This window comes from Bufo bufo, chromosome 1 (genome assembly GCF_905171765.1).
Source record: "Bufo bufo chromosome 1, aBufBuf1.1, whole genome shotgun sequence".
Classification (NCBI taxonomy): domain Eukaryota; kingdom Metazoa; phylum Chordata; class Amphibia; order Anura; family Bufonidae; genus Bufo; species Bufo bufo.
Window position 1 is genome coordinate 326,680,279 of NC_053389.1, and position 22,375 is coordinate 326,702,653.

Here is a 22,375-nt window from a genome sequence, read left to right on the forward strand (position 1 = left end):
TTTTTCCTTTACACCAGTCTTAATAAATCTCCCCCACTGAGGCAGAAAGACTGTAGATATATCTCCATCTTCCCCCTTCTTTTTGTCTAGCATTTACTATAAAAATCCACTTTTTTAAAAGACTATAAGGGTTTTTCAAACATTTACAGAGTTTAAGATATTCAAATTTCAAATGTAATATTAATTTAGGAATAAAAATGATAACAATGCTTTAGAAATTCCTGTTACCTGTCCAATTAAGTAACTTAGCAAATCTAAATGTCTGTAATCTCCAACAACCCTACAATGGCTTTGATTAAGTTTTTATTTTTTTTAAATCAGCTAGACCTATGAAGAAATCCATACTCATCTGCTCCCTGCTCAGTTCTGGCTCACTCACACCTACAGTAGGCTGTCTTCACTGCACTCCTGGTCCTTGACTTCCTGCCAAGACAGGGTCACATGTGCTGTTGTAGGCAATGACTGTCCTTGGCAGTAATGTGTCTTCAAGTGTTTAGTCACTACTGGGTCATGTGCTGCTTGGGGACACATCACTGCTGCTGTCAGTCATTGAATACATGTGACCCCATCCATTTAGGAAGTTGAAAGACAGGGAAGTGTAGTGGAAGTGCAGTATGGAGAGCCTGGCAGCCAGAACCAGGTCGGTAGGGGCGGATTTAAAAATAAAACCTGGACAACCACTTTAAGTTGTGACCTCTTTGTTATGGTTTTCATAGCTGGTGCCTGACAATCCTTCAAATCGTTTTGGCATGTCTCAATGGAATGTCTTACAGTTGTATCATCATTTGCGTAACTGTCTAAAGAATTGATGGAAACTTTCTTGCAAAGTCTTGAGACTGCTATGCCATTACACCTACCAGAATTATGTCTTTTCTTGATGGTTGATGAAGTTGACTGCACATCCTTTATTGTCTAACCAGTTATTATACAGTTACACATTTCACAGTTCAAATTATTTTGCTTGGAAAATCCATGTAGTGGAAATAAGTATGAAATAATTCTGAAATGGTTTATTAATGTGACACATGTTATTCTATTATGGAGGCTTTTAATTAAAACAGGAAGACTCAATAATACAGTATATTACTTTTCACTTAAATCTGTTTCTGACCTTTACAGATAATATACTTTTATATGATGTGTAGTATATGTGAACAATTGTACTGTCATTATGACAAAAAACTATTTAGACCAGTGTTTTAGATGCTAGTTTTAATAAGACCCTGCGCTGGCGGTAGATCGCCGAAGTTATGTAGAGGCGCCAGTCTCTACATAACTTCAGTGGATGCACCGCCACTAAAGACACCGCCACTAAAGACACATCAGCTCTCTTGCTGGCATAGATTTAGACTATGTTTTACACCTAAAAGAGGCATAGAAAATGATGAATGAGACGGACCTGTCAGCTGGTCCCCTTTCCACGCCCACGACTCACCCACTTTTTTAGACCTGAGCTGGGAAATGTCGCAGATTGTGCCTAAATAATCTTTGCGCTGCAGTCTACACCATAAATATGCCTAATATAGACATATTTCTGTTAGTAAATAACACCTAAATGTCTATGAATTGGGTATAAAATTTGCAGTGCAATAGGCTAAACTGGATGGATGGATGTCTTTTTCAGCCTTTCAAACTTGCTATGTTATTTGCGAATTTCATCATTTTAGGTAGTGACTTCTACCACTCACAAACTAACAAGCCTCCAGAAAAATGTTGGATTGAATAGGGTTCTGTAGCTGACAGAATTTGACACTATTGGGATTATTACGATGCTTTGCCTAGAACTGTAATGAATATGTCCCTGCTGGTCTCAAGGAGAGAGGATTATTGGTTTATGTCTGGTCATTATAGGCAGGACACTATTTAGGTGCATAATTATTGCATCTAGACACAAGCACTTGTAATATATATTAACAAGAATCAAATAATTAACTTAGTATAGATAAACCAATTTGATACAAAGTTACTGTCTAATAATAACTGCCTAATAATATCCATATAAAGTGTACCCACCTTCTGACATGTGATAGAGATGAAGAAAATTTTGGATCTTAGTAAAACAATTGGGCCAATTAAAGAATATGAGCCAGCGTCCTGCATTAAAGTGATTATCCAGGACTTAAAAAAACCTCAGAGCGTGGCCCCGCAGTGGGAATCATACTTACCTGGTTCCCTCTGCTGGGTTACAGCTCTATTGCTCCCCAGCTGTCTCTGCAGCTTCATAATACTCTGGCATCATCATCCGGTTAACAGGTGCTGCAGTATATCACTGGCCACAACGGTGACCTGTCACCCATGTGTCATGTTAGTGGGTCACGTGCCGCATGGGCGACAAGTCATCACTGCTGCCCGCAATTGGCTTCAGCGGTCATGTAGCGCCTGTCAGCAGGATGTTGATGCCAGAGCATCACAGAGCTACAGAGATGGCTGAGGAGCAATGGAAACGGAACTCAGCAGCGGGAACCAGGTAAGTATGATTCCCACTGTGGTTTGGCAACACTCTGAGGTCTTTTTAAGTCCTGGATAACTCCTTTAATTTATGCTGCCCTTAGTAAAAACACCATAAGGCCTGATGCACATAAGCAAATCCCTTCTGTGATCCGCAAACAACAGATCCACAAAATACAGATTCAGAATTTTTCTACTAGAACTGCCTATTTGTTTCCTCAAAAATAATAGGAAACATTATATAATTTGCAGAATGGTCACATAGATGTGGACAGCACACAAATGACATCCTTGTCTGCATTAGTGGACCCATAGAAATGAATAATTCTATGTGCAATCCCCCAAAAATGTGGATTGGATGGGGACCAAAAGTACAATTGTGTGCATAAGGCCTAATACTGGTGACAGATTCCCTTTAAAACTCTGATTAGGTTGGAATTGCACTTTCAGTTTTTTATATAGTTTTTTAGAGGAAGCCGTGGGTGCAAAAGTAAAGAAAATGAGAAAGGAAAGACTTAACCTTGAATTTTTTTTTTATCTACTACTGTGTTTGGCTCAAAAACTGTAAGTGGGAATCCAGCCTTAATCTATGATTAAATGTAACAAGATGTGCTATGAATATGTAAAAAGATGTGTAGCAGAAAGCATTTTTTTTAAACAGAGGTGGTCCTGAATATTGGACTCTTCTCTTCATTGACATTAATGTTGTAAGAAACTGAGCTGTTAAATAATTTTTGGGGGAATACACACTGAGATCAAACCCCAATTTATTATACAGTACAGACCAAAAGTTTGGACACACCTTCTCATTCAAAGAGTTTTCTTTATTTTCATGACTATGAAAATTGCAGATTCACACTGAAGGCATCAAAACTATGAATTAACACATGTGGAATTATACACATAACAAACAAGTTTGAAACAACTGAAAATATGTCATATTCTAGGTTCTTCAAAGTAGCCACCTTTTGCTTTGATTACTGCTTTGCACACTCTTGGCATTCTCTTGATGAGCTTCAAGAGGTAGTCCCCTAAAATGGTTTTCACTTCACAGGTGTGCCCTGTCAGGTTTAATAAGTGGGATTTCTTGCCTTATAAATGGGGTTGGGACCATCAATTGCGTTGAGGAGAAGTCAGGTGGATACACAGCTGATAGTCCTACTGAATAGACTGTTAGAATTTGTTTTATGGCAAGAAAAAAGCAGCTAAGTAAAGAAAAACGAGTGGCCATCATTACTTTAAGAAATGAAGGTCAGTCAGTCAGCCGAAAAATTGGGAAAACTTTGAAAGTAAGGGCTATTTGACCATGAAGGAGAGTGATGGGTTGCTGCGCCAGATGACCTGGCCTCCACAGTCACCGGACCTGAACCCAATCGAGATGGTTTGGGGTGAGCTGGACCGCAGAGTGAAGGCAAAACGGCCAACAAGTGCTAAGCATCTCTGGGAACTCCTACAAGACTGTTGGAAGACCATTTCAGGGGACTACTTCTTGAAGCTCATCAAGAAAATGCCAAGAGTGTGCAAAGCAGTAATCAAAGCAAAAGGTGGCTACTTTGAAGAACCTAGAATATGACATATTTTCAGTTGTTTCACACTTGTTTGTTATGTATATAATTCCACATGTGTTAATTCATAGTTTTGATGCCTTCATAGTCATGAAAATAAAGAAAACTCTTTGAATGAGAAGGTGTGTCCAAACTTTTGGTCTGTACTGTATGTTAATAGTGCAACATTTAATTTGTATTTATCTAACTTTGCATTCCATATTTATCTATTGATATCTACCTTTATTTATTTTATTTTATTTTATTTCATTATGGTTTTTATGATTTTTTTTCTCCTAAAGTCTGATTTTCTTTTCTTATCCATACAACAAAAGCTTCTCTGGATGTTTTCCTTCAAGGTATACTGTTTTTGGAATGGACATTCACTGCATGTATCTGCTGAATTAAACTAAGAGCCCAAATTCTGATTGTTATAGCAAGTTATTTGCTTTTCCCAAGATCCAGACATGATTTTTTCTAACAAAATACTGTATACATTTTAGTTTTTGAAAGTTGATTCAGCAGCATTACTGGAACGTCACTCTTGTTAGAAAAATATTTGATAGTAATCATCTGTTATTACGGCACTAAAAGAACTCATCTCATTCCTGTTGCACCACAGAAATGTGTCATTATATGAATGATGCAAACCTGTAAAACCTTATGTCTATCATTTGCTAAATCTCGCCTGCAGCTTACCCGAAGCTTTGGAGAACTGTTCAGGAATATATTAAGGAATCATATACTGCATATGGTGAATCTTTCAATACATTTTCAGACAGGCTTCCTTTAGCAATTGAAAGGCCCTAATAAAACATAAGAATACAGGGCATTTCAAACTCCATGTGGCTTCCTTGAACACTCAACAGCATTCTACCTGCTGTTAATAATAACCCCTATCTAAGAACGCCAACAGGGCATAATGTTCATTACTGCATTTTGGTTCCCAGCATTTTAATCCAAAAAAGAACCTGCTCCACTGCTTCAGTTATTAGGAATTTGCATCATGACCACTACTTAGTATGTCTGAGAAGGAGGTGGGGTTAACAATAGTCCATTAAGCTTGGAGGGGCATAGAATTAACATCAGTCCATTAAGCTTTTAACCTGCCATATATACAGATGGGGGTTGAGATGAAGTTTGAGAAAAGGATTAGGATTAGAGTCTCTGCTGCTTATCATGAATCCTTGTTTTTCCCAGTGTAAGCTGTTGGTAAGACACCCCGCCAATCCAGTAGGAAAGGATTTGTGTCCATTGGCTATTTGAGTCCAGACGTTTCTGATTGCATCCCTGGCAGTATATGCTGATGTGCTATATGGCAACCCTTAGGACCCTGAAGTCCAGCTAGTTTTTAATTATAGGATTCCTGGATAAAGACAGGAATTCTATTAGAAGTAGCAGTTTATGAAATTTCCTTGTATATTCTTTAGAACATTTTCATGTCTTAAAATTATTCATTTAATATTAATGACATTTTTCTCATTTAGGGTAGTACCATAGGTTTTTCAGCAGTGTCACTGTAAATATGATTTAATCAGTGGCAGCTAAAATGATTCCTGTATTAATTAGTGCTGCCAATAAACACCTCACCTAATACAGAGAACGGAATTCAGTATTTTGACTATATTTTGTAATCTGAAAATGCTCATTTCTTAGCGAAGCAAAAAGTTATTATATCAAAAATTGCTACCAAGCAGCTCAAAAAAGTAGAAATGTCTCATAGAAATACACTGCTGGAAAATCAATATTGTGATGGTGCCCTTAGGGCAGAATTGCAGATGATAGGCATTTGCAGAGCACCTTGGTCACTGCACTCATTATTAGCCTCTCATAATAAGTATGGGCGAATTCTTTAAATCACAGATTTAAATTTATTCATCTACTGTATATTATGAACCAAGTGGGCCCATTATTGCCCTTCATATTTTATTACCTAATTGCATTCAATTGCAAGAAAAATGCATTCGCCCATACTTTTCTAGAATGAAAGTAGAGCTACAGTAGTGATTTACAACATGGTTTGATACAGCACTGATTATATTTTGTGTTTGAATTGCAATTATTGTAACTATGTTTACTAAAACTGTATGTACAGCACTGTTACATCCCTGAATAAGAAAGTTCTACATTTCAATTTTTATCTCCACTTGTTTTGGATACATTTTTATATTCACAGTTAAATTATTGTAGCTAAAAGTGATTTTAGTGACGGAAATGTCCTCACCATTTTTTCTGTTCAAAGTTTGATGAAAATTCAGTATAGAATTTAGAAAAAAAAAAAGCTAATGCATGCACTGCAGATGTAAAATCTGAATATTACGTTTTTCCATAAAAGTTTATGAGAGTAAATTAGAGCAAGGCTGATCAGAAGGTTGTAATGTATTAAGTCTAAAAGCAAAATGAAATCGTCTTAATGTAATTAACTCTTTTTTTTTTTGCTTGTGTAAGTTAAAAATCAGGTAAGTAGCTAATGTAATGCCAAAGTTATATACTGAAAAAGTTGTAATGGTACCAGTGAAGACCAAACACTGGTTTATGCAAGATTGTAGGAAAACCTGTTTATCTATGTATCATCCAATAATCTATCTACTATAAATCTATAGAATATAGCTGAATGTGTCCATATACAAAAACATGTACAGCCATTATATATGTGTATATATATGTATATATATATATATATATTAATAAGTTACAAGGAATCATCGTGGATAATAGGTACGTGTCACCGAGGTTCCTGACCTCGGTGGAATAAGAGCCGGTTATTATGTGTCAGCAGCAGTTGCTGTTTGACACCTTAGTATTTAGCATGGCTGTAATAGCTGATCCGGGTCGGCTCTTACTGGGAGTAGTCAAAGTGCTGGGTGGGTGACTACTCCCCACGTTCCAGGCTGGGTTGTGCAAGGCATAAAACCAGCCAGCACTGCCAGATGGAGAGGATTACCTCCATCTGACAGTGGAGCTCAGTAGGTCTGTGTGCTGGGATCTGCGGCTTGTGCTGGGCTGGAGAGCGGAGACCCGTGTGTCAGGGGAACACGCAGTCTAAAGCCTATATTTGAACTTTCTGAGGCAGAACTGGCACCAAGGTGACAGTTGTTATATTCACTTGCCATTGGGTGTGAAGAAATACCAACACTGCAAAAGTGACGTTTTGTTTTTGGCATCATGTGTGAATAAACACTGAAGTTTGAATTACGAGCTTGCATTTTGCCTCTGTACTGTGCCTGCTTATCCTAACTACCAGAGCGAATCCCCACAATATATATATATTAACCCCAGTTTTGGGCCTTACTGACCAAGGTTTTTTCTTATTTTTTTATTGCCTTTCAAGAGCTATAATTTTATTTATTTTTTTCCATCTATGTAACTGTATGAGGGCCTGTATTTTATGGAACAAGTTGTAGTCTTTAATAGTGTCATTTTGGGGTATTACATTTATCTGTATGAATATCAATATATTTATTTTCTGGGACAGTATGATTACAGCGATACCATATATATATATATATATATATATACTGTATATATATATTAAACGAATGATGAGGCAGCACTTCCAGCATAGAGTGAACGGGTAAGGACCCCAAACTTTATTCAAGCGACGTTTCGTCCTGCTCAATGAGGCCTTTCTCAAGCTTGAGAAAGGCCTCATTGAGCAGGCTGAAACGTTGCTTGAATAAAGTTTGGGGTCCTTACCCGTTCACTCTATGCTGGAAGTGCTGCCTCATCATTCGTTTAATATATTTCGTGGAGGAAGAGCCGACCTCTGTGGGGATTTTGCACCCGGTACATCGTGTCTGACTGTGCTGCTGCACTATTTGTGTTTTATATATATATATATATATATATATATATATATATATATACACTGCTCAAAAACATAAAGGGAACACAAAAATAACACATCCTAGATCTAAATTAATTAAATATTCTTCTGAAATACTTTGTTCTTTACATAGTTGAATATGCTGACAACAAAATCACCCAAAAATTAAAAAATGGAAATCAAAGTTTTCAACCCATGGCGGTCTGGATTTGGAGTCACACTCAAAATTAAAGTGGAAAAACACACTACAGGCTGATCCAACTTTGATGTAATGTCCTTAAAACAAGTCAAAATGAGGCTCAGTAGTGTGTGTGGCCTCCACGTGCCTGTATGACCTCCCTACAAGGCCTGTGCATGCTCCTGATGAGGTGGCGGACGGTCTTCTAAAGGATCTCCTCCCAGACCTGGACTAAAGCATCTGCCAACTCCTGGACAGTCTGTGGTGCAACATGACGTTGGTGGATAGAGCGAGACATGATGTCCAAGATGTGCTCAATTGGATTCAGGTCTGGGGAACGGGCGGGCCAGTCCATAGCATCAATGCCTTCATCTTGCAGGAACTGCTGACACACTTCAGCCACATGAGGTCTAGCATTGTCTTGCATTAGGAGGAACCTAGGGCCAACCATACCAGCATATGGTCTCACAAGGGGTCTGAGGATCTCATCTCGGTACCTAATGGCAGTCAGGCTACCTCTGGCGATCACATGGAGGGCTGTGCGGCCCTCCAAAGAAATGCCACCCCACACCATTACTGACCCAATGCCAAACCGGTCATGCTGGAGGATGTTGCAGGCAGCAGAACGTTCTCCACGGCGTCTCCAGACTCTGTCACGTCTGTCACATGTGCTCAGTGTGAACCTGCTTTCATCTGTGAAGAGCACAGGGCGCCAGTGACGAATTTGCCAATCTTGGTGTTCTCTTGCAAATGCCAAACGTCCTGCACGGTGTTGGGCTGTAAGCACAACCCCCACCTGTGGACGTCGGGCCCTCATATCACCCTCATGGAGTCTGTTTCTGACTGTTTGAGCAGACACATACACATTTGTGGCCTCCTGGAGGTCATTTTGCAGGGCTCTGGCAGTGCTACTCCTGTTCCTCCTTGCACAAAGGCGGAGGTAGCGGTCCTGCTGCTGGGTTGTTGCCCTCCTACGGCCTCCTCCACGTCTCCTGATGTACTGGCCTCTCTCCTGGTAGCGCTTCCATGCTCTGGACACTACGCTGACAGACACAGCAAACCTTCTTGCCACAGCTCGCATTGATGTGCCATCCTGGATAAGCTGCACTACCTGAGCCACTTGTGTGGGTTGTAGACTCCGTCTCATGCTACCACTAGAGTGAAAGCACCGCCAGCATTCAAAAGTGACCAAAACAACAGCCAGGAAGCATAGGAACTGAGAAGTGGTCTGTGGTCACCACCTGCAGAACCACTCCTTTATTGGGGGTGTCTTGCTAATTGCCTATAATTTCCACCTGTTGTCTATCCCATTTGCACAACAGCATGTGAAATTGATTGTCACTCAGTGTTGCTTCCTAAGTGGACAGTTTGATTTCACAGAAGTGTGATTGACTTGGAGTTACATTGTGTTGTTTAAGTGTTCCCTTTATTTTTTTGAGCAGTGTATATATTATTTATTTTTATTTATTTTTTTATTTATATTAATTCCTATTTTTAAAAGGAAGAGAATCTTTTTGCATCACTGCTTCCCAAGAACCATGACCTTTTTATTGTGTGAGTGCTTGACTTTTGCAGGACGACTTGTAGTTCTCATTGATATCATTTTGGCGTACAATTTTGATCGCTTGTTATTGAGTTTTTTCGGTGGCGAATATAAATAAATGAGCAATTTTGACTTTGTTTTTTCTTTTTTATGGTGTTCAACGTCGGGGATAATTTACATGATATTTGTATAGTCGTTACAGACGTGGCAATACCAAATGTGGGAAGATTTTATTTTTGATATTGTTTTCATTTAAAAGCATATTTTCAATGGAAAAAAAGTTATTGGAATTTTTTTATTTAATGTTTTTAAATTTAACCATTTAATCTTTATAGTGCATTGCATTTTAATGTCAGTGCTACACTTACATTGACCAGCAGGTCAATGCGCTCTCTGACGCAGCCTGCTGGAAAACTCTCAAGGCAGGCTTGGGGACTATACAAGGCTTCAACCAGCCTTTAATCACATCAGCACCCCGAAATCGCATTTGCAGGGTGCTGATGGGAAATAGAGATAGTCCGCTCCCTCTGTCACTGCTTACATGCCTCAAGTGCCATTGCCCGTGGCATGCAAGGGATTAAACAGTCCAGATCAGCACTCCTGCTTATATGGGAGCTGAACCCCACTGCACGGCGGCCCAGCCTAAGGCCCCTTAGCGACCACCCTAAAAAGGCATATTGGTGGTCATTAAGGGGTTAAGGATGAGCGAACCAGTTCAGTTTATTCCAAACTTTGCTATTTTTCAGATGGCAGAATAAAACGTAACGCAGCATCATTTTAGTACATACAGTGCTGCCCATAATTATTCATACCCCAGGCAAATTTTGACTTAAAGTTACTTTTATTCAACCAGCAAGTAATTTTATGACGGGAAATGACATAGGTGTCTCCCAAAAGATAATAAGACAATGTAAAAGAGGCATTATTGTCTATTACAGCAATCAAATGCTTCCTATAATTGCAGACCAGCTTTTTGCATGTCTCCACAGGTATTTTTGCCAATTCATCTTTAGCAATGAGCTCCAAATCTTTCAGGTTGGAGGGTCTTCTTGCCATCACCCTGATCTTTAGCTCCCACAGATTCTCAATTGGAATCAAGTCTGGACTCTGGCTGGGCCACTCCAAAACGTTAATGTTGTCTGCTAACCATTTGTTCACCACTTTTGCTGTGTGTTTTGGGTCATTGTCATGCTGAAATGTCCACTGGTGCCCAAGGCCAAGTTTCTCTGCAGACTGCCTGATGTTTTCGTTGAGAATCTTAATGTATTGCTCTTTTTTCATGGTGCCGTTTACTGTGATTAGGTTCCCTGGTCCATTGGCTGAAAAACACCCCCAAAGCATTAGATTCCCACCACCATGTTTGACAGTGGGGATGGTGTTCTTTGGGTTGAAGGCTTCTCCTTTTTTACACCAAATGAAGAAAGCATCATTGTGACCAAACAGTTAAATTTTTGTTTCATCTGACCATAACACAGAAGACCAGAAGTCTTCTTCTTTGTCCAGATGAGCATTTGCAGTGCACAGTGTCCGTTGGATTGTCTGCCTTGAGACATTGCCACCAGCAGAGCCCAGATTCACCAGGATGCCCTTGTTGGTGATCCTTGGATTCTTTTTTACCTCTCTAACTATCCTCCTGTCCAGCACAGGTGTCACTTTTGGCTTCCGACCACGTCCTCTGAGATTTTCCACAGTGCGAAACTTTTTTTTTTTTCCACAATAATGCCTCTTGTACATCGTCTTATTATCTTTTGGGAGACACCTATGTAATTTCCCATCAAAAAATTACTTGCTGTTCGAATAAAAGTACCTTTAAGTCAAAATTTGCCTGGGGTAAGAATAATTCTGGGCAGCACTGTATGTTGGCGGTAAAAAAGCTCTAGGGAGGAAGAAGACGGTTTCTCACATAACCCTGAATGGAAGTGGGTTGGGTCATGCCCTGATTGGCTCATCCAGAGTGTCTGTCAGCCTGGGAACCAATCAGTGTTGCAGGAGGCAGGGGGGTGCCCTAGCAGAACAAGCAGAACGTTATTCTGTGCTGGACTGTAAATGAGAGGCTTTGGGTGTTACAGTGTCTGCCAGGAAAATGAATTTAGGGAGTCAGGGAGAGCTAGAAATCAATCAGAGACAGTCAAAAATAATTCAAGATAATTGCCAGGGAGAGTGAAGGGAAAGGCTAGGATTCAAAAAAAGAATTGTGTGTGTTGTGAAGAATAGGGACAAGCAGGGAAGACTGTGTCTGCTATCAGAAGTATAGGTGCTGCACTGCAGACCTCAAAAGCAGCTTCCTGCAAGCAAATACAGACCAAAAGTTTGGACACAGCTTCTCATTCAAAGAGTTTTCTTTATTTTCATGACTATGAAAATTGTAGATTGACATTGAAGGCATCAAAACTATGAATTAACACTTGTGCAATTATATACATAACAAACAAGTGTGAAAAAACTGAAAATATGTCATATTCTAGGTTCTTCAAAGTAGCCACCTTTTGCTTTGATTACTGCTTTGCACACTCTTGGCATTCTCTTGATGAGCTTCAAGAGGTAGTCCCCTGAAATGGTTTTCACTTCACAGGTGTGCCCTGTCAGGTTTAATAAGTGGGATTTCTTGCCTTATAAATGGGGTTGGGACCATCAATTGCGTTGAGGAGAAGTCAGGTGGATACACAGCTGATAGTCCTACTGAATAGACTGTTAGAATTTGTATTATGGCAAGAAAAAAGCAGCTAAGTAAAGAAAAACGAGTGGCCATCATTACTTTAAGAAATGAAGGTCAGTCAGTCAGCCGAAAAATTGGGAAAACTTTGAAAGTAAGGGCTATTTGACCATTAAGGAGAGTGATGGGTTGCTGCGCCAGATGACCTGGCCTCCACAGTCACCGGACCTGAACCCAATCGAGATGGTTTGGGGTGAGCTGGACCGCAGAGTGAAGGCAAAACGGCCAACAAGTGCTTAGCATCTCTGGGAACTCCTACAAGACTGTTGGAAGACCATTTCAGGGGACTACTTCTTGAAGCTCATCAAGAGAATGCCAAGAGTGTGCAAAGCAGTAATCAAAGCAAAAGGTGGCTACTTTGAAGAACCTAGAATATGACATATTTTCAGTTGTTTCACACTTGTTTGTTATGTATATAATTCCACATGTGTTAATTCATAGTTTTGATGCCTTCATAGTCATGAAAATAAAGAAAACTCTTTGAATGAGAAGGTGTGTCCAAACTTTTGGTCTGTACTGTATGTAATTACTGAAGCAATACCCAAGATGTAGCCGCAATCTACCTGTCAGTATTAACGTGACATTGAGTGTCAAGCCTCAATCATCTGTTTCAGTTTATTCATAGCCACACTGCTGCTATTAATTTTTTTTTGGGGAGGTTAAATTTAAGTAAGCTGCATATATACATGATTACTGCATCAATACCAGCATTTTCACTCTCCTCTGGCTGATTCCAATGAATAGACCTTGCCTTGTTGGCGGTGCACCATCTTGCCACTGTTGCTGTCTGTCTGCATCAATACCTGAAGTGTGGCGGCAAACTACCTATGTGTATTAACACAAAATGTAGTGTCAAGCTTTAATCGTCTGTGAATTCCATTTTCACACGGTTGCAAATAAATTTTTTTTGAAGGATTGTTAAATTTAATTAAAACAGCATATATGTGTGATTGCTACAAGACATAGGTTAGGGTAGCAATCAACCTGTGTGTATTAACAAGAAATTTAGCATCAAGCCTCAATCATCCATTTCCATGAATTCCATTTACACACGGTTGGAATTTATAATTTTTTTAGGGAATTTTTAATTTATTTAAACCAGCATATATATTACTACAAGACACAGGGTAGGGCATCAATCTACCTGTGAGCGATAACGAGTTGTTGAGCGTCACGCTTCAATTGTCAGTTTCTGTGAATTCCACATTGTTACAATTAATTTTTTTGGGGGGGATTGTTCAATTTACTTAAACCATTATATATATGTGATTAGTAGAAGACACATGGTAGGGCACCTATTTAACTATGCATGATAACAAGAAATTGAGAATCATCCATTTCTGTTTATTCAGTTTCTAAATGGTTGTAATTATAAAAAAAATTCTTTGGGGGGGTTCAATTTAATTAACCACTTCCCATCTGGGCCCTTTGCCCCCTTCCTGACCAGGCCAAATTTTGCAAAACGGACATATCTCACTTTATGTGGTAATAACTTTGGAACGCCTTTATTTATCCAAGTCATTCAGAGATTGTTTTCTCGTGACACATTTTACTTCATGATAGTCATAAATTTGAGTCAAAATATTTCACCTTTATTTATGAAAAAATCCCAAATTTACCCAAAAATTTAAAAAAATCGCAATTTTCTAAATTTCAATTTCTCTGCTTTTAAAACAGAAAGTGATACCTCATAAAATATTTATTATTTAACATTCCCCATATGTCTACTTTATGTTGGCATCATTTTGGAAATGTCATTTTATTTTTTTAGGACGTTAGAAGGCTTAGAAGTTTAGAAGCAATTCTTCAAATTTTTAAGAAAATTGCCAAAACCCACTTTATAAGGACCAGTTCAGGTCTGAAGTCACTTTGTGGGGCCTACATAGTGGATACCCCCATAAATGACCCCATTGTAGAAACTACACCCCTCAAGGTATTCAAAACCGATTTTACAAACTTTGTTAACCCTTTAGGCGTTCCACAAGAATTAAAGGAAAATGGAGATCAAATTTTTAAATTTCACTTTTTTGGCAGATTTTCCATTTTAATCAATTTTTTTCTCTAACACATCGATGGTTAACAGCCAAACAAAACTCAATATTTATTACCCAGATTCTGCGGTTTACAGAAACACCCCACATGTGGTCGTAAACTGCTGTATGGGCACACGGCAGGGCGCAGAAGGAAAGGAACTCCACATGGTTTTTAGATGCCATGTCCCATTTGAAGCCCCCTGATGCACCCTTACAGTAGAAACTCCCAAGAAGTGACCCCATTTTGGAAACTAGGGGATAAGGTGCCAGTTTTATTAGTACTATTTTTGGGTACATATGATTTTTTGATCATTCAATATAACACTTTATGGGGCAAGGTGACCAAAAAATTGGTTGTTTTAGCACAGTTTCTATTTATTTATTTTTACAGCGTTCACCTTAGGGGTTCAGTCAAGTGACATTTTTATAGAGCAGATTGTTACGGACGTGGCGATACCTAATATGTATACTTTTTCTCATTTATTAAAGTTTTACACAATAATAGCATTTTTGAAACCAAAAAATTATGTTTTAATGTGTCCATGTTCTGAGAGCTATAGTTTTTTTATTTTTTGAGAGATTTTCTTATGTAGGGTCTCATTTTTTGCGGGATGAGGTGACGGTTTTATTGGTACCATTTTGTGGGACATACGCGTTTTTGATCACTTGGTGTTGCACCTTTTGTGATGCAAGGTGACAAAAATTGCTTGTTTTGACACAGTTTTTTTTTTTTTTTTTTTACGGTGTTCACCCGAGGGGTTAGGTCATGTGATATTTTTATAGAGCTGGTTTTTACGGACGCGGCAATACCTAATATGTATACTTTTTTTTATTTGTTTCACTTTAACACAATAATAGCATTTTTGAAACCAAAAAAATTATGTTTTAGTGTCTCCATGTTCTAAGAGCTATAGTTTTTTTATTTTTTGAGAGATTTTCTTATGTAGGGGCTCATTTTTTGCGGGATGAGGTGACGGTTTTATTGGTACCATTTTGTGGGACATACGCGTTTTTGATCACTTGGTGTTGCACCTTTTGTGATGCAAGGTGACAAAAATTGCTTGTTTTGACACAGTTTTTTTTATTTATTTTTTACGGTGTTCATCTGAGGGGTTAGGTCATGTGATATTTTTATAGATCTGGTTTTTACGGACGCGGCAATACTAAATATGTCTATTTTACTTTATTTTTTCTATTTTAATTTTTTTTTTTTATTCCTAACTTGGGAACTTTTTTTTTTTTTACATGTGAAACTTTATTTTATTTTATTTTTTCAACCCTTTATTTTTTTTATTTTTTTTTACACTTTTCGTCCCCCATAAGGTCATACAAGACCTCTGGGGGACATTTGCTTCACTTTTTCTTTTTTTTTTCACAGTTGATTTCTCCTGTAACTGGGGCTGAGATAGTAGCCCCAGTTACAGGACAAATGCACCCCTATAGAGGCTGTACAGCAGCAATCTAGCGCTGTACAGCCTTACAGCAGGGCTGATCGAGGTCTCTGAGAGACCTCACACAGCCCCTGCACTCTCCGGTCCCGGCGGTCACATGACCGCCGGGCCGGAACAGGAAGCGCACAGCGCTTCCTGCTCTGCAGACACAGCGCTCGGTGAGCGCTGTGTCTGCAGCGATCGTGAAGGCAGGGACACCTGGGCACTGTCCCTGCCTTGTCTTAGGGTTGCCCTGCTGTCACTGACAGCGGGCAACCCGATCAGCAGCTGCACGATTAGCGTGCAGCTGCTATTTCTGACAGGACGTTTTAAAACGTGCTGTCAGAAATAGACGTCCACCCATAGGACGTTTATATCCTATGGGCGGACGTGAGGCGGTTAAGCTGCATATATGTGTCACGACGGTGTCTCGGTTGTTGGAGTTCGCCTTGATATGTCTGCCATGCATGCTGTTGCCTGGGGCAACGTGTTGTTATGCATGTTTGTGCACTGCTCCCTTTATCTTTGTTCCTTTCAAGTCTGGTGTGTAGGGTTAAGGGGTGGATCTAGGTGTGTTCTAGGTGTGTCTTCATGGCTCTACTTATTCTAGTGCTGTGAGCTTGAGGTCAGTGGTTTTACCGCCTTGGTTGGTGATGGAGATTTGCTCCTGTCTGGATATTCTATCTGTCCAGTGTGAGGGCCACCTAGTTAGACATCAATATCTCTCCTATTTCTTCCCCTTGTTTCTATGTCCTTTACCCATCCTCACCTGTTGCTTTGTGTGGGGTGGTTTATGTTTAGGATGTTTTGTTATGTCTAGTTTGGTGTTCCATGTCTGGTCTGTTTCTGGTTTGTAGTCCAGCATGGTTGCTAGACATTTCCCGTGTCTGTGTGTGCCTTCGGTGAGAGGGTTCCTGGGTTGCCAGGAGAGGGAACTACAAGTCAGTGAGCAGCTCTGCCTGGGGCCGCCATGCATCCTGTCCACATGGGGGTCCAGGTAGTTATTGGTGTTGGAGTTCCACCCTGTTGCTGCGGTAGGTAAGTGCTTGTTGTTCCAGTGTGTTGTTGTATCACTGGATTCTTACCTGCCGATTCAGTTGCTGTTTACTGTCTTCACCTATATTTGCTCCTAGGCCTACAGGGAGTGCAGAATTATTAGGCAAGTTGTATTTTTGAGGATTAATTTTATTATTGAACAACAACCATGTTCTCAATGAACCCAAAAAACTCATTAATATCAAAGCTGAATATTTTTGGAAGTAGTTTTTAGTTTGTTTTTAGTTTTAGCTATTTTAGGGGGATATCTGTGTGTGCAGGTGACTATTACTGTGCATAATTATTAGGCAACTTAACAAAAAACAAATATATACCCATTTCAATTATTTATTTTTACCAGTGAAACCAATATAACATCTCAACATTCACAAATATACATTTCTGACATTCAAAAACAAAACAAAAACAAATCAGTGACCAATATAGCCACCTTTCTTTGCAAGGACACTCAAAAGCCTGCCATCCATGGATTCTGTCAGTGTTTTGATCTGTTCACCATCAACATTGCGTGCAGCAGCAACCACAGCCTCCCAGACACTGTTCAGAGAGGTGTACTGTTTTCCCTCCTTGTAAATCTCACATTTGATGATGGACCACAGGTTCTCAATGGGGTTCAGATCAGGTGAACAAGGAGGCCATGTCATTAGATTTTCTTCTTTTATACCCTTTCTTGCCAGCCACGCTGTGGAGTACTTGGACGCGTGTGATGGAGCATTGTCCTGCATGAAAATCATGTTTTTCTTGAAGGATGCAGACTTCTTCCTGTACCACTGCTTGAAGAAGGTGTCTTCCAGAAACTGGCAGTAGGACTGGGAGTTGAGCTTGACTCCATCCTCAACCCGAAAAGGCCCCACAAGCTCATCTTTGATGATACCAGCCCAAACCAGTACTCCACCTCCACCTTGCTGGCGTCTGAGTCGGACTGGAGCTCTCTGCCCTTTACCAATCCAGCCACGGGCCCATCCATCTGGCCCATCAAGACTCACTCTCATTTCATCAGTCCATAAAACCTTAGAAAAATCAGTCTTGAGATATTTCTTGGCCCAGTCTTGACGTTTCAGCTTGTGTGTCTTGTTCAGTGGTGGTCATCTTTCAGCCTTTCTTACCTTGGCCATGTCTCTGAGTATTGCACACCTTGTGCTTTTGGGCACTCCAGTGATGTTGCAGCTCTGAAATATGGCCAAACTGGTGGCAAGTGGCATCTTGGCAGCTGCACGCTTGACTTTTCCACACGCTTCTTGCGACCCTGTTGACTATTTTGAATGAAACGCTTGATTGTTCGATGATCACGCTTCAGAAGCTTTGCAATTTTAAGAGTGCTGCATCCCTCTGCAAGATATATCACTATTTTAGACTTTTCTGAGCCTGTCAAGTCCTTCTTTTGACCCATTTTGCCAAAGGAAAGGAAGTTGCCTAATAATTATGCACACCTAATATAGGGTGTTGATGTCATTAGACCACACCCCTTCTCATTACAGAGATGCACATCACCTAATATGCTTAATTGGTAGTAGGCTTTCGAGCCTATACAGCTTGGAGTAAGACAACATGCATAAAGAGGATGATGTGGTCAAAATACTCATTTGCCTAATAATTCTGCACTCCCTGTATGTAGACTCATGTTCGTCGTGTTTTGAAGGAACAGGTCATCTCTAGTTCCTGTCCTTAATTTCAGGGATCATCAGGACGACTCAGGGTCCGAGGTTCCTGCGTATAAGCCCTCCTACCATCTGGGTCTGCTCATATGGTTAGGAGTCAGGGCGAGGTTTAGGGATACATTAGGAGGTTCCCTGCTAGTTGCTGTTCCCGCTTCCTTACGGTTTTCGGTGTGGAGTCTCCCTCCCACACCGCACCATGACAATATATGATTACTGCATCAATATTGACATTTTCTTACTCCTCTGACTGATTTCAATGAATAGACCTTGCCACTGTTGTTGTCTGTCTGCATCAATACCCAAAGTGTAGTGGCAATCTACCTGTGTGTGTTAACAAGAAATTTAGCGTCAAGCCTCAATCTTCCGTTTCCTTGAATTCCATTTCCACACTGTTGGAATTACATTTTTTGGGGGATTGTTACATTTATTTAAACCAGCATATATATGTGATTACTGCAAGACACAGGGTAGGGCAGCAATCTACCTGTGAGTGACAACTAAAAATTAAGAGTAAGGCCTAAATCGTCCATTTCCTTGAATTTCATTTAAAATGTTTTTGGGGATTGTTCAATTTACTTAAACAGCATATACATTCACCTAAAAAATTATTAGGAACACCATACTAATACGGTGTTGGACCCCCTTTTGCGTTCAGAACTGCCTTAATTCTACGTGGCATTGATTCAACAATTCTTTAGAAATGTTGGCCTATATTGATAGGATAGCATCTTGCAGTTGATGGAGATTTGAGGGATGCACATCCAGGGCACGAAGCTCCCGTTCCACCACATCCCAAAGATGCTCTATTGGGTTGAGATCTGGTGACTGTGGGGGCCATTTTAGTACAGTGAACTCATTGTCATGTTCAAGAAACCAATTTGAAATGATTCGAGCTTTGTGTCATGGTGCATTATCCTGCTGGAAGTAGCCATCAGAGGATGGATACATGTTCTCATTCTGTTTACGCCAAATTCCGACTCTACCATTTGAATGTCTCAACAGAAATCGAGACTCATCAGACCAGGCAACATTTTTCCAGTCTTCAACAGTCCAATTTTGGTGAGCTCGTGCAAATTGTAGCCTCTTTTTCCTATTTGTAGTGGAGATGAGTGGTACCCGGTGGGGTCTTCTGCTGTTGTAGCCCATCCGCCTCAAGGTTGTGCGTGTTGTGGCTTCACAAATGCTTTGCTGCATACCTCGGTTGTAACGAGTGGTTATTTCAGTCAACGTTGCTCTTCTATCAGCTTGAATCAGTCGGCCCATTCTCCTCTGACCTCTAGCATCCACAAGGCATTTTCGCCCACAGGACTGCCGCATACTGGATGTTTTTCCCTTTTTACACCATTCTTTGTAAACCCTAGAAATGGTTGTGCGTGAAAATCCCAGTAACTGAGCAGATTGTGAAATACTCAGACCGGCCCGTCTGGCACCAACAACCATGCCACGCTCAAAATTGCTTAAATCACCTTTCTTTCCCATTCTGACATTCAGTTTGGAGTTCAGGAGATTGTCTTGACCAGGACCACCCCCCTAAATGCATTGAAGCAACTGCCATGTGATTGGTTGACTAGATAATTGCATTAATGAGAAATAGAACAGGTGTTCCTAATAATTCTTTAGGTGAGTGTATATGTGATTGCTACTAGACACAGGGTAGGGCAACCATCTACCGGTGAGTGAAAATGTGAAATTGAGCATCAGGCCTCAATTGTCCATTTCCATGAATTCCATTTCCACACGGATGCAATTTACATTTTTCTAGGGGATTGTTAAATTTACTTAAACCAGCATATATATGTGATTACTACAAGACACATGGTAGGGCACCTATTTACCTATGCTTGATAACAAGAAATTGAAAGTCAAGCCTCAATCATCCATTTCTATTTATTCAGTTTCTACATGGTTGTAATTACATATTTTTTTTGGGGGGGTTTAATTTAATTAAGCTGCATATATACATGATTACTACATCAATATTGACATTTTCATACTCCTCCGGCTTATTCCAATGAATAGATCTCGCTTTGCTGTTGGTGCCCCATCATGCCACTGTTGTCTGCGTGTCTGCCTACCATCACATTCTGTACCGCATCATGCTACTAATGCCTCTCAATCATCAGTTTAAATGTATTCAGTATATATATATATACACTGCTCAAAAAAATAAAGGGAACACAAAAATAACACATCCTAGATCTGAATTAATTAAATATTCTTCTGAAATACTTTGTTCTTTACATAGTTGAATGTGCTGACAACAAAATCACACAAAAATTAAAAATGGAAATAAAATTTTTCAACCCATGGAGGTCTGGATTTGGAGTCACACTCAAAATGAAAGTGGAAAAACACACTACAGGCTGATCCAACTTTGATGTAATGTCCTTAAAACAAGTCAAAATGAGGCTCAGTAGTGTGTGTGGCCTCCACGTGCCTCTATGACCTCCCTACAACGACTGTGCATGCTCCTGATGAGGTGGCGGGAGGTCTCTTGAGGGATCTCCTCCCAGACCTGGACTAAAGCATCTGCGAACTCCTGGACAGTCTGTGGTGCAACGTGACGTTGGTGGATAAAGCGAGACATGATGTCCCAGATGTGCTCAATTGGATTCAGGTCTGGGGAACGGTCGGGCCAGTCCATTACATCAATGCCTTCGTCTTGCAGGAACTGCTGACACACTCCAGCCACATGAGGTCTAGCATTGTCTTGCATTAGGAGGAACCCAGGGCCAACCGCACCAGCATATGGTCTCACAAGGGGTCTGAGGATCTCATCTCGGTACCTAATGGCAGTCAGGCTACCTCTGGCGAGCACATGGAGGGCTGTGCGGCCCTCCAAAGAAATGCCACCCCACACCATTACTGACCCAATGCCAAACCGTTCATGCTGGAGGATGTTACAGGCAGCAGAACGTTCTCCACGGCGTTTCCAGACTCTGTCACGTCTGTCACATGTGCTCAGTGTGAACCTGCTTTCATCTGTGAAGAGCACAGGGCGCCGGTGGCGAATTTGCCAATCTTGGTGTTCTCTGGCAAATGCCAAACGTCCTGCACGGTGTTGGGCTGTAAGCATAACCCCCACCTGTGGACGTCGGGCCCTCATATCACCCTCATGGAGTCTGTTTCTGACCGTTTGAGCAGACACATGCACATTTGTGGCCTGCTGGAGGTCATTTTGCAGGGCTCTGGCAGTGCTCCTCCTGTTCCTCCTTGAACAAAGGCGGAGATAGCGGTCCTGCTGCTGGGTTGTTGCCCTCCTACGGCCTCCTCCACGTCACCTGATGTACTGGCCTGTCTCCTGGTAGTGCCTCCATGCTCTGGACACTACGCTGACAGACACAGCAAACCTTCTTGCCACAGCTCGCATTGATGTGCCATCCTGGATAAGCTGCACTACCTGAGCCACTTGTGTGGGTTGTAGACTCCGTCTCATGCTACCACTAGAGTGAAAGCACCGCCAGCATTCAAAAGTGACCAAAACATCAGCCAGGAAGCATAGGAACTGAGAAGTGATCTGTGGTCACCACCTGCAGAACCACTCCTTTATTGGGGGTATCTTGCTAATTGCCTATAATTTCCCCCTGTTGTCTATGCCATTTGCACAACCGCATGTGAAATTGATTGTCACTAAGTGTTGCTTCCTAAGTGGACAGTTTGATTTCACAGAAGTGTGATTGACTTGGAGTTACATTGTGTTGTTTAAGTGTTCCCTTTATTTTTTTGAGCAGTGTATATATATATATATATATATATATATATATATATATATTAAATGGCTTTATATGTATTACAGAAGATACGTTATAATAGAAGATATCAAGTAATACTGTCCAGTGATCCATAGATGTGTTGGACATGCAGTGCACCAGAGCACTAATTAATTTCTACTTTCACACATTCTGCACATAATTAGTGATTAATTCTACTAATGTTTTTTGAATTT

At 40.4% G+C, this 22,375-nt stretch overlaps 1 protein-coding gene across 6 annotated transcripts in view; it reads left to right on the plus strand.

The window, feature by feature from the left end:
• The window catches only part of GABRG2 (gamma-aminobutyric acid type A receptor subunit gamma2), a 288,951-nt gene that overhangs the window by 265,973 nt on the left and 603 nt on the right, over nucleotides 1–22,375 (plus strand). For 3 of the 6 annotated variants that reach the window (XM_040442018.1, XM_040442036.1, XM_040442045.1), the window contains one exon: nucleotides 4,328–4,351. The exons of the other annotated variants lie outside the window; for them this stretch is intronic. In XM_040442018.1, the coding sequence (XP_040297952.1) occupies nucleotides 4,328–4,351 (24 nt within the window). The remainder of the gene's footprint in view (nucleotides 1–4,327; nucleotides 4,352–22,375) is intronic. 6 annotated transcript variants of the gene reach the window in all.